At 37.3% G+C, this 13,036-nt stretch overlaps 1 protein-coding gene across 1 annotated transcript in view; it reads left to right on the forward strand.

Annotated features, from left to right (window-relative positions):
- Nucleotides 1–1,376: 1,376 nt before the first annotated feature.
- LOC120626130 (tropomodulin-1) overlaps nucleotides 1,377–13,036 on the forward strand; it is a 110,247-nt gene continuing 98,587 nt past the window's right edge. The window contains exon 1 of the mRNA XM_039893412.1: nucleotides 1,377–1,491. Within this exon, the coding sequence (XP_039749346.1) occupies nucleotides 1,414–1,491 (78 nt within the window). The 5' untranslated portion in view covers nucleotides 1,377–1,413. The remainder of the gene's footprint in view (nucleotides 1,492–13,036) is intronic.

Below are 13,036 nucleotides of genomic sequence, written 5' to 3' on the forward strand. Positions count from 1 at the left end.
TCTCCGGAGTAAAGAAATTGATGTTTTCCACCCTTGTGCCTTGTATAGCACATTTATTATAAAAACTAACATGGGATAATAAAGCCTGCAAATTCACATTGCAGCATCAAGAATGTCCAGTAAAGAAATTGGTGTATATTCGGGTCAACCGCCGTTTGATCCGGGGATTTGGCCCACATTTTTGGTATTTCGTTACACTGTTAAAAAATTCCAAAACTGCGTTTTCTGATTCCGAGTAACTTTTCCAGAAACTTAGGACTATCAAAACTCTAGGCTGTCCCCGCCTATTGCAGACTCACTGCTGATTGAGCATCAAAGGTTAGGTACTCTAACTCTTCGATGGTTCTCCTAATTTCTGAATAATATCAGTAGAGATATATATCATATCAGAAAAGATACTTCAGGTATAGCACTCTCTATCTCACATTAAGTTACTCTAACCTCAGTTAGAGACTCCTTAATTTCCAGCCCTGCTTTTAACCAAAACAATTCATACCTTCACTAAAATGTCACCTAGTGGTCAGTGACGATGCAGTAGCATGCATATCAAACACGTACCGCTAATCTGTTTCCGCGCTTAATCTCGTGGCGACTCGCCTTTGTCGGGTAGCGACAATATTGCGGAACCATGCCGACAAATTTATTATAAGATTAGGTGTATGTTTTTAATATTACTAGCGTATTACCTAACAGGTTAGCCCGCTATCATCTTAGACTGCATCATCACCAGTGGCGTGCACTTCGTACATGCCCAAAAGCACTGCCTACCGTAACATTGATGTATAACTCGAATAGGAGGAGGATTTGTTGCATTTGTTGCAATCTTTCAACTATATGCATACCCTGGCAAGAAACCCAGTGCACGCCACTGATCATCACTAATCATCAGGTGAGATTGCAGTCAAGGGCCACCTTGATTCTGCATCCACCCTGCTGCATCTCACCTGATGGTAAGTGATAATGCTAACGTGTAGAGTCACACAAACATACATACTTGACGTTTCAAAATTGCTTATAAAGTAGGCCTACTTGAAATAAATGAATTTGAATTTGAATTTGTACTTAGTGGTACGAGTAAAAAAGTAGGGTTTCCTATTGAGAAGTCTCTAGCCTCACAGAAACTTAATGTGAGAAAGAGAGTGCTATGCCTGAAGTTCCTTTACCATGGGTCATGATGTGCATAAATTCCTACATACATTTTCCTTTATCGCAGCTCACCACTCAGCATGTAGACTGCAGAGCCATCAGTATTAGCGTCCTGAGTTCCATCAACCCCAAATCCCGAGAACAGTGTATTCGGGCGATCCAACCGCTCCACGCCGACCGGCTACTGAAAACTAAAAATAACCGCACACTCCTCAGTACCGCCGTATCTACCGCGCGCGACGCCCGCGCCACACGCGTATAGCAACCATGGCGGAGACAATCGAGGAAACATACGAGACCGCGGTCACCCGCAAGGTGGTCCGCAAGAGCCTCAAGATAGAGGAGGTGAGGACATGACTGTTTTATGTAACCGCCGACACAAATAGCCCGCGCGCGCCGCCAAGCACACCTGCTCACATAACAGATAACACATTTGACAGTGAACACGAAACGTAAACACTGCTGTTATCCTGAACTCTCGAACACAACACTTCCACATCCTCCCAAAGCTCCCCAGTTCCCCCCTATCTTATGAAGCTATGACACGCCGGCTACCGCCCGGTGTACCTTTAACGGGAAAGCTGTTTCGAACTCGTAAACTTCACAAACAACCGAAGGTTCGCTGCGTGTACGTCAATGGAGGAAATGTGCCTGATACGCCACTTGTAATATTTGGCGATTTAAATAGAACTGGCGGTTGAATGAAAATTTCCGTACCTTGGCGCGTGTGCATCGACCTGTCTCGTGATATGGACAGTAACCACGTGCGACCTTGCAAGACTTACTCAAAACAACAGCACACAGAATGACCACAAGTTTGTTAAGTAGGGACAACGATAGCAGAACGCGAAAGCTCGTCCAATGAAACAAAGCGTCTCCGTTCAGTTATGCAACAGTCGATTCTTTTGAACGAGCAGCCGCCTCAGTCATAAAAAACTGCAGATATTTCTGGGGATGACATTAGGATTAGATAACGTTGCGTCTACAACTGTAAGGATTTTAGTGAAATCCGTTTATTTTTCGCGTTATCGCATACCACCAGCAAATTAACAATGGGCGTCAGTGGGGACTACTGCCCGTTTCCAAAGCGCAAAATCCAATGGAAAAACGCGCCGTGGCATATTTTCGTCTTGGCTCCCATCCTAGTTTATCTGCTACATTACGATGTTTATTCACAATACGAATGCGAGCATTAATGTGTGCGTCCGGGGCACTTGTGTTTAGGTCTTTGCGAATCAAAGTAACCAAAGCAAATATATTGATGAGAGTCAAACAGTCTTCAAGGCGAACGGCCGATAGCTTCGGCAATCGTGTAATGCATTATGTTCCAGTGATTTGTTACTAGTGTTGGCAGTTTCCATAAAAAACTCACAATAAAGCTTAATTTACACGAAACGAGTTTTTCGTCTCAAAGGTAATAATAATGTTCCTTCAACTGAAATATAATGGCATATAACTCAACATAAAGCCTTATTTACATGGAGAGAGCTTCGCCAGGCTATAATTATAAAAGTAGAAAACAATAACAATACACACAATAATATTGTGATTAAAATATAAATAGATTAAATAGACAGTTGGTCATTGGTTTAAAATTAATTAATTAATGCTTTAGAAGGCTTGAAAATCAATTCTGATCTGATTCAGAAACTTAGATTTAGTTATTTTGTGTATAACTTTCACTAAAATAATCTTTAAGATATAAAGATGTGTCCCTAAATGCATTGACTAACTGCAACGTCCCTAAATCATAATCATTTTACCAAGATCGTTATGGTAACAAAATTATCAGACGAAAATCATATTGTGTTTTTGCTTGAACTTCACAGTATGACATACTCACGCGATAATAGTCTGCAGATAGGGACAGTGGCATACGACTTCTAACCATGTAAATGAGGCTTAACACGTGAAGACGAGTACACGAATAATTATCAGCTACATATTATCTTGAAGTTGAAAAAGCTTAGGGTTTGCCAAATCGTTAGTTTGTTTACTTGGCAATTACATACTTGCGCCATCGTGCGTTACTCGGCATATCAGTAAATCTTCCGAAAAGCTATTATAATCAAGTGAATAGGATCATTTTGACTGAGATGCTACAGTTTCTATGATATAGTAATTACCAATGTATAATTGTCGAAGTTTCGGCGTCGAGGGCTGTAGTTGAATAAACAAAAAGGCTGCGAAAGGCAAACGAAACTGGGTTCCAATCCTTCCGTCCTACATTTATGAAATATATATAAAAACATATTGATATAAATACACCCCACTTTAGAAATAAGCGTAAATTATATCATACTAGCTGTTGCCCGCGACTTCGTCTGCGTTTGTTTTTGTTTTTCGAAAGACATGTGGCATTCGATTTAGGTGTAATTCTACGCACTTTATGTATTTAGGATAGCTAAGCCTTAAATGACGGGTTAGCTACTGTCCGCTGATTAGTTGTGTCCTCTATCTCCAATCACTTTCATCTAATGTACACGAAATTCGGGCAAAATTAAACTGACATTATAACCTCTAAAGTGCAAAAGTAATTATTTAAATCGGGTATCATTTGGCGGCGTTATGGTGTAAAATCGTCAAACACCTTCTACCCCTCTCCCAAAAGAACTGAGCTTAATTTCGGTATAAAAAGCATCCTATATTAATTCTAATACCTTCAGAAATATGTGTACAAAGTTTCATGATGATCGGTTTAGTAGTTTATGCGTGAAAGCGTAACAAACAAACTTACATTCACATTTATAATATTAGTAGGGATAGGGATAGGGATTATGAGATATAAGTACCTATTTAATATAAACATTATATCACACTATCACATACACTACCACACACACATGCAAAGGCGCGCGCGCACACACACACAGACCGATATATATTCCTGCTCTTTTTTTAAATGTATTATAGGTAAACCTGATAAACTGATATTAAACAATTTACATAAAGGATAGAATTCAATAGAGTTTTACATCAAACTCTAGCGATTATTCAAACTGATTTAAAACACTAACTTAAAGGGAAATAATAGTACGAGTAAGAGATTGACAGAAGTCTTTTTTCTTGCAGGCATTTGCGAAAGATAATAAATTGAAAGTTTGTCAATATTTACTGACTTAGGTTGTTTACAATAATTTTTATCTCCTTTCGTTGACCTCCTCCCACAATGAGCACGCTGGCCCAGTCGGAATTGTGGACTCTACACAACTTTGAGAACATTATGGAGAACTCTCAGGTATGCAGGTTTCCTCACGATGTTTTCTTTCACCGTTGAAGCAAGTGATGTTTTAATTGCTTATAACACACATAACTTCGACAAGTTATAGGTGCGTGCTGGGATTTGAACTCGGGCCCCCCAAAAGTAAAAGTTATTGTTATGATTAACTTATAAGTTTTGAAAGAATGGGACCAATTACAATGTCCCATTCCATAACTGAAGCTTGTCTTAAATTGTTTTAAGCGACTTTTAATCATTAAATGTACATTATGGCTAAAAAGTTCTTATATCAAATGAATAAACAGAGTATATAAAATACGAATGAAATTCTAAGCATTGAAATAATTGAAGCGGTCAAACTTTGAAACACAAACGCTAAATAAAAATGATTGAAGAATATACATATAAATAAATTAAAAAAGTGTTAAGTAATTATGAAACATAAGTAAAATGGAAATATATTTTATATCAAAATAGAAATGAAGTAATATCATTGAAGATTATATTAATTTTACTGTAATTTTTACTTTCATAAAGTTTAGATGCGTAGGTACTGAAGTAAGGAAAAATAAAATAAATAAGGTTTTATATGGCTCATTGGCAAATATTGCAAGGAGGCAATTTCCAGAGATATTTGACTTAAAAGATAAAGTAATTTGCTACTCGAAGCTTTGTAGGTAGGTTATGAATAAAGCTCAATTTCTTTAGCGTAAGTTCATTGCACAATTAATCCCTGCAATTCTGATTGTTGACTGTTCTAAAAATAAGTCGGTAGTTAGTGTTCACCTTGCCATGTATTTGTTCGTACAGTAACTAATTATACACTTTATGAAAAGTATTTGGAATGAATTTAAAATTTTATGAAATGCACATTCCGAAGTTCGAGGATGGTGACAAAATGCACAAAAAATGAAACGAGCAAGTGTGCGGGAGGTAATCTCACAGCATAGTTAACATTTCAATGATTAAAACGTGACCCACAATTTTAACTGGATGCAAGGCCGCTACATCCTGACGTCGTTTTTCTGTTGCTGCAATAAAACTGTAGTAAATTTAAACGAATGATATCGGAGGCTTATGTTTTCTTGATTTAGAGGAAGAAATCGTTTTAACTCGTTTGGTCCATATCCCAGTTTTAAAACAAAGTTCGAAAACTTTTGCAAATGTTTGGAAATCATTATACCTAATTACCCAAGTTGGGGTCCCAATGTGCTGGAATGGCAGCCCCGAACTGGTAAGCGCAGCGTTGGTCGGCCCCCAACGAGGTGGACAGACGACATTAAGCGCGTCGCAGGTAGCCGCTGGATCCAAGCGGCTCAGAACCGTGGAACTTGGAACTCCCTACAAAAGACCTATGTCCAGCAGTGGACGTCTATCGGTTGATGTGATGATGATGATGATGATACCTTATTACATAGATGCCACATTAGGAGAAACATTAGGTATTTCTGGGTCGTTTCTTTGATATCTTTTTCGGATTTAGAGAACCGGTTTCAAATTTCCTAGGGCTGTTCGGGTGGTAGATCAAGGCATTGCATGTATAAAAAATGTATTTTGGTGACTCGTCAGTGAAACAGCGAGGACGTATCGTACATTCAATAAAGGGGCTCTAAAGCCTAGTCTTACTCCGGCCTAATAAAATCATAGATTCGAGAATTTTAATAGGGCATTAGTGGCGCTGCAATCGTTTTTTATTACTGTACTGCCATTTTTCTGCAACTAAAAATTATAAAAACGAACACCTCCATGAAAAAAAAACAAAGATTATTTTCATTAATTCTCATACGTAACTAAATAAAATATAGGTATAGGTTTAATGACATTTATTCCCATAAAAAAACCTAAGTCACTTACATAGGAAACTTAATGTTCTATAATAAATTAATACACTTCGCCATCAGACTAAGCTAAATTCAATTTTACTATTCTATAACAAATTGTACCCTGAAAATAGGATTGATTTGACGGTAGATCTCTTGTTGTTCTAGACTTGAATTACCATAAAGCAATACTTCAGAGCCAATACGTACATACAGTTTAATTTTAGCAAAACTTTGAAAGCTTATATTACGGAACACCGATGCGTTATAAGATTTTGCCTAATGTACTTATTCATGCCAACTATTGATTTAGTCGGACTAAATGTATGCGCCTGTGCTTTTTTGGTAACAGCTTTGTACCCAATATTCAAACTGCTTTGCATGGTATACGCGGGAACGCGTTGTTTTAACCTTGCAAATTTCTCGCATCATAATTGCTTCACCAACGCAATCGATTGATTTGCACAGTGCAAATCAGAGACAATACGTACAGTTTAATTTTAGCAAAACTTTGGTAGCTTATATCTCGGAACACCGATGCGTTAAAAGATATAGCCTGATGTGATAGTTACTTATTCATGCAAGCTATTGATTTAAGTCGGACTTAATGTACTTTGCTTTTTTGGTAATAGATAAAAATCGCAGTAGGTTAGCCAAGCTTTGTACCTACTTAAATATTCCCCCTTTGCATGCTAAACACGTGAACTCGAAATCATCATTGCTTTACCAACGCAATCGATTGATTTGTACTGTCATAAGTGGACCAAACTTCCCTGGCCAATATATATAATTTATATATAATAATTTCTTCCTGTTCAAATGGCATTAATAATGACAATATGACGCACCAGTACACAGTTTACGTTGTCGTGGCTATGAATTTAACAGATTTCCATTCAATTAGTGATAATTTTGGCTATGTTCCATACTCTTGAAATTACTAGGATATAAACAAAATATAACTACATTGCCTTGGCTTTGCCCGCTTTAAATTTGGATTTAGAGCCATTAATTAATTAAGTTGTTGTTGTTGGTGGGCTCCACACACCTTTGAGAACAATGTGTAGAATTCTCAGGCATGCAGGTTTCTTGTCAGATTTACGCTTTAAATAATTATTACAAAAAATCTCTTTATATTATCAATTATCAATTAACTCTCCATAGTTTTCTCGCCCTCAGAATCATATGAAAATACCAATGCAGCCTAGAAATTTTAGGATTAGATAGTAACCTAATCCGTATTTTATATCACTGGTACAGCACTCCTTTAAAATTCTTCATTAAAACTCAAATTCATTTATTACAAGAACATACATATAAAAATTATACACTAACCTAGAAGATAGAAAATCTTTTGGTTTAGTTAATTTATAAAAGCGTGTTTTTTTAGTTATTCTTAAAGTATTATTTTTAATAAATCATTTTAATAAAATTACCATCAAATTCGTTAATATTGGAGAGATCGGCTAAAGATAATGGTTGTAAATAAAAATGCACATTATTTCTGCCTTATCGACTATAGATGAAATTATATAAATTTCTAAATGGATATAAGAATGATCTAATCAAATTATTGTTATGTCATTGATCCTCGATATATCTACAAAGTTTCAACGAAATCAAACGGTTAGAAGAGGGTCAAAATCAAGTTCAAAGTAGTAGATACAGATGAAGCTGATAAAAAGCGTGTAAAAACAAAACACCAGAAATACAATTGCAAATAAGAGTGTTTACTACAAACAATTTCTGCTGTAGCGTATTTAAAAAGGTCTGCCAAAAAGTGGAAACCGGGTTTTTGATCGTACGGTGTGGAATTCGTCTGTGACCCATTTCAATAAATGTGCAAACCATCTAGGGCAAATCACGTATCGATGTGTGACCGTGATTCACCTTAACATGATGCGCAATCAACTCCACTATCAGGATAAAACAACAGTGTTGTATACAAATATCTAAACAAACCCGGGTAGCGGTGATAGTAGCCCACTTGTAGGACTTCTACTTCACTTTCGAGTTCGAATCCCAGCATCCCGCGACTAACTATTCCAAGTTATTTGCGTTTAATTAAAATATCCCTTCAGCGGTAAAGGAAAACATCGTAAGGAAACCTGCGTACCTAAGAGCGCTGCATAATGTTTTCAAAGGTGTGTGGAGTTCACAATCCACACTGACCCAGTGTTGTGGACTACGGCCATAATCCCCTCTCAGTGTGGGAGAAGACCCGTGCTCTGTAGTGAGCCGGTAACGTGTTCATATAATGATTGTATGTATATCAGTAAAAAAAATATAAGTCAAAATTAGAATGTTTCAAACATTGTGGTATTTGTGGAAAATGATACCTTAATAGTCACAGCAGACCAGCTGTCGTTATGCTATCCATGAGATGTATGGAAAATAATACAGTCCGGTAATCATCTGGCCAAATCGAAGGGGCTGTCTTAGCATTATCGATTTTATTTAATTTATAGATTTGTATGCAATAAAACTGTCACTTTTATAGTTATTTTTAGTGAACGAGTGAAGGAAGGCCTCGGCACAGTACATATCTTAAAGCAATATGGAAACTACGAACAAGCGTTCGAAAAAGCAAACTAACCGCTTACTAACTTACAACGATCATTGTTTGTGAATGAATGAAATATCAATTGTTGTGAAAAAAAGTGCTTTGGAAAATGAGATTGACATTCAATATACATGCACAAAAAGTTTTTTACCCTGATGCGTACCGCTAGGGTGTGAAATGTTCTGGCTTCTGTGTTGCCTGCCTAGTATTGCTTGAGTTACCGTAAGCAAAAGTGAATAAAGATTTTCTAGACAAGCTTCCTCCAACTTAGACCTCATCACTGTTTCCCATTAGGCATTGTTGTCACTCAGGGCAAGCTTAAAACAAAGATACCTGGCATCGATATCTTCCATGACTCACCCATAGCATTTAGAAAAAAAAACTCACCGAACCTATCGGTGAGTTAAATTTTGTGTTAATTTTTTTGTCAAATTAAGTTTACATGACGCTTTGTCAATGCTATGTGCACTTGTCATTGACGTGCATACCAGTCCATGTTTTTGTGTGTGTGCTATGTTTAATATGCATGTTGTTAGTGCTCTTAATAAATAAATAAATACACATAACGACACTTTATTACCACAGATTATGACGAGGTTATGAGCCTTCTCAATTTTTTTTAATTATAATTTGGGCTAAAACTCATTTTATGCAACATTACAAATCTACTGTAATTTTTTTTATGGCTGAAATGCTTAACTCACTTTGAATAATTTTCTAATTATTACATTCATTGTAATCCAAAATTGAAATTTATACCTGTTTAAACCCATTATATCTCATTGACCCCCTTTTCTTCAGTGTCTATATACTTTGTCAATAGTGTAAAGGAATAAAAGATACTTAATCTCAACAGTCATAATGATTATCGCTAAGATCTTTGTTTTATCTTAATATATAATGTGATCAATGTATTATGGAAAATGTATTTTTATTTATATTTGAAGTAAGATTACTAAGTTTTTTGGTTATCAATACCAAATCAATAATCTTTAGCTACGAAAATTTTCCTATGACGTCTAAAGTGTGACTATGAGCTTATGGCATCCAGCGGGTTTTTTTTTAAACAATTTTCAGATTGCATCAACTAAACCTTTAATTACTGTAAAAATATATTTTTGGATATAGTAAATACTTCCGAAAAGTTTTTCAAAATTATATATCATCGTTCCTATAGTGATCTTAATGCAGATTATCGAACGCGATGCAATTTTCTAAAAAGCAAATTGGCGTGCGTTCGTAATTCAAAGTCGATCATGTCAAGTCTAGACGGCGATCGGTCCGCGTCAGCTCGCGGAAGCGAAACGTTTCGCCCCAACGCGAAAATGGAACACAGCGGATATAATTAAATGTGGTCGGACAAATCGTTGGCGAGGAATAACGAGTGAAATCGGTCAGCTATGGTACGATATTGATGTTCTACAGCTCGCTGTGTTCAATGACCTTAGCACAAAAGTTTTCAAGAACCATATCATTGTCATCGATAGTGTATAACAGACAGTCCACTGATGCACCTAACGGCTGGGTTTGCCCATAATCACCCGCTGGATTGACTGGTTGGTAATCGCAGTATATGGTAGTACAGAAGGACGCCAGCACATTCATATCTGCCGTCATCACAAGGTTTAAGTCAAAGTAACTTATTAGGCAATAAAAAGGTTGGAAAATTACGGTAAACAAGTCATCAAAAATGTTTGACAAAACAAAATCATTGTGAGCCTAGTTACCATACATTCTTCAAATTATCACATGTACGCGTATGTATGTGGTACTCTTTGGGTAAAACTCACATCACCGTCACCATCTCATTATTTATATGTACCTATATGACGATCTGATGAAACATAGGTTGCAAATGACAAGCACCCTTTGTAAGATAAGGAAGGAACAACCGCTGTAACACATGTTTCATTTCCACAGAAGTTAGGGCAGTAAATATTGAATCCATTACTTTCAGCCTGAATAAATATTTTACTGTGGATTGTTTGATGAAAGCTTTGATAGTCTAGTGGGAAAGGCATCAGCTTTCCTTTCGTGCAGACCGAATTCGAGCCCCGGCACGCACCACATCGGTGTTAAATGCGTTTTTATATTTAAACAATTTAATAATATCACTTGAACTTCACACACTTTACTTCACAAAAAGTTAGAGTTGCGTGCCCGGGATTGAACTTGGTCCCCTCTTAAAAGACTCCGAAGCTCTACCCACTGGGCTATCACCGCTCGGTCACAGTACGATCTTCTATAACTGATCGCATTGCAAGGTACCACTGTATCCCAAATCCAACAAAGCAAATTTCTAAAGATTATTTTTAAAATAAAATGCGTTCAATCAACGTTAAGATTAATTTTTTATACTCTGTGGATTTAACAATTCTTAATTTTCATTGCAAGGTCACACATCTCCAGATAATGCTCCGGTATCGGAAGGAATCGTGCGTACTCCGATATACTCTACATTGCCGAAGATCTGTTTGGTGTGGAAGAAATTGTGAATTACATCGTACCGATTCGAATTATTCCTGGAGTGAAGCAAATTAAGCTTTAAGTTCCAGGTATATCATGAAATTTCGCTAAGAACCGCCTGCTTCTACCGAATATTTGTAAATGCGTCAGTAACCATTAAACCACGTCAAAGAGTCAAATCAAATCGTCAAACCGCTTGCAACGGCAGTGTAATGGGTCAGTTCCTAAGAAAACATCGAGATAAATCCAGCGAGTGTTTCCCAAGTTTATTTGAAATCGGAATATTCGTCATAAACATAAAATCAGTTTCAATTGGGTCAAACAATTTTTATTGCTCTAATAAATAAAAGCATTGTTTCTATCATTTTCTTGATAAATTAGTCGTCACTGTCTTAATCAATGGACGTCCAATTTTTGCTGAGCTTTAGCTATAACTTTCCTTTAAAAATCGGCTAAGAAATCGGTGTACATACTGATGTATGTAAATATATATTTCTACATTTTTATTCTTGTTTTATTATGTTTAGGTGACCAATAAAGAGTATTCAGTAAAAAAATATAAACATATAGGTTTCATTGATCATTTAATTAAATACGTTGGTTTTTACGCGGATTTGGCGTTCAAGGTGTTTTTAAGAAGGTCTTGCCATAGGTGATACGCCATTATGGACTGCTGGACATACGTGCTTTGTAGGGTTCTAAAATTCTATGGTTTTGTGTCGCTGGCGTCTAGTAATTTATTTTATGTCATCTGTCCAATTTGTAGGTGTCTAAGAACGCTAGATTTTCCGGTACTCCAACTTCCACCATACGTGCTACTATTACTGTAGCTTCAAAACTCATCATCATCATCACATAAATCATTACCAGCCCACAACAAAGGTACGGGTCTCATCCCAAAACGAGAAGGGTTTAATGCCGTAGTTCATTATGCTGGCCCAGTGCGGATTGATGGACTTCACACGCCTTTGAGAACATTATCGAGAACTCTCAGGCATGCAGGTTTCCTCACAATGTCTCCTTCACCGTTGAAGCAAGTGATCTTTTAGTTGCTACGCACATAACTTAGAAAAGTTAGAGGTGCATGCTGCGAACTCGCCCCCCGAAAATGAAGTCAAAGGCTGGACTTTCACAGCTTTTTTTTCTTTTAAATATATAGACAAGTGCTTGACTGCAATCACACCTGATGGTAAGTGATGATGCAGCCTAAGATGAAGCGCGCTTGCCTAGAAGATGCCCATTCACTCTTGATTTGAAGGTACCCAGATTATAGGTATCGGGGAAGACGGAAGGTGGGAGGGCATTCCAGGCATTTGCGGTGCGGATCAGAGAGGAAGAAGCAAAACGCTTCGTACGTGTTGATGGTATTTCAACAACGTAACGGTGCAGATTCTTTCGGTACCTCGCAGTTCGATGGTAGAAAGGAGACCGGTACCGCTTCCTAACATGTAAATACTACATTCTAACCAAGACCCAGGTCTGCGTACACAGTCTACATTCGTCATTATCAACCCGCCCACTACAGCAAACAAATCTCCTCTCAGAATGAGAAGGGCTTATGCCGCACATGGCCAGCTTGGCAGGTATTGCTAGAATTCACACGCCTTTTGAGAACATTGTGGAGAACTCTCAGACACGCAGGTAACAATACATTGTCTTGTTTCCCATACATATAGCAATGTAATTACAGCGTATAAGATAAATCTGGCGAGTGTTTTATTCGCGAGTTAATGGCCGGCTGGAGTGCGATCAAACGGGATGTAACCGCTCGTCAATTAGGCGAAATCGCACATTTGGCATCCTTCCCGGACACTTGTTATG

This window comes from Pararge aegeria, chromosome 9 (assembly GCF_905163445.1).
Source record: "Pararge aegeria chromosome 9, ilParAegt1.1, whole genome shotgun sequence".
In the NCBI taxonomy this organism is placed as follows: Eukaryota; Metazoa; Arthropoda; class Insecta; order Lepidoptera; family Nymphalidae; genus Pararge; species Pararge aegeria.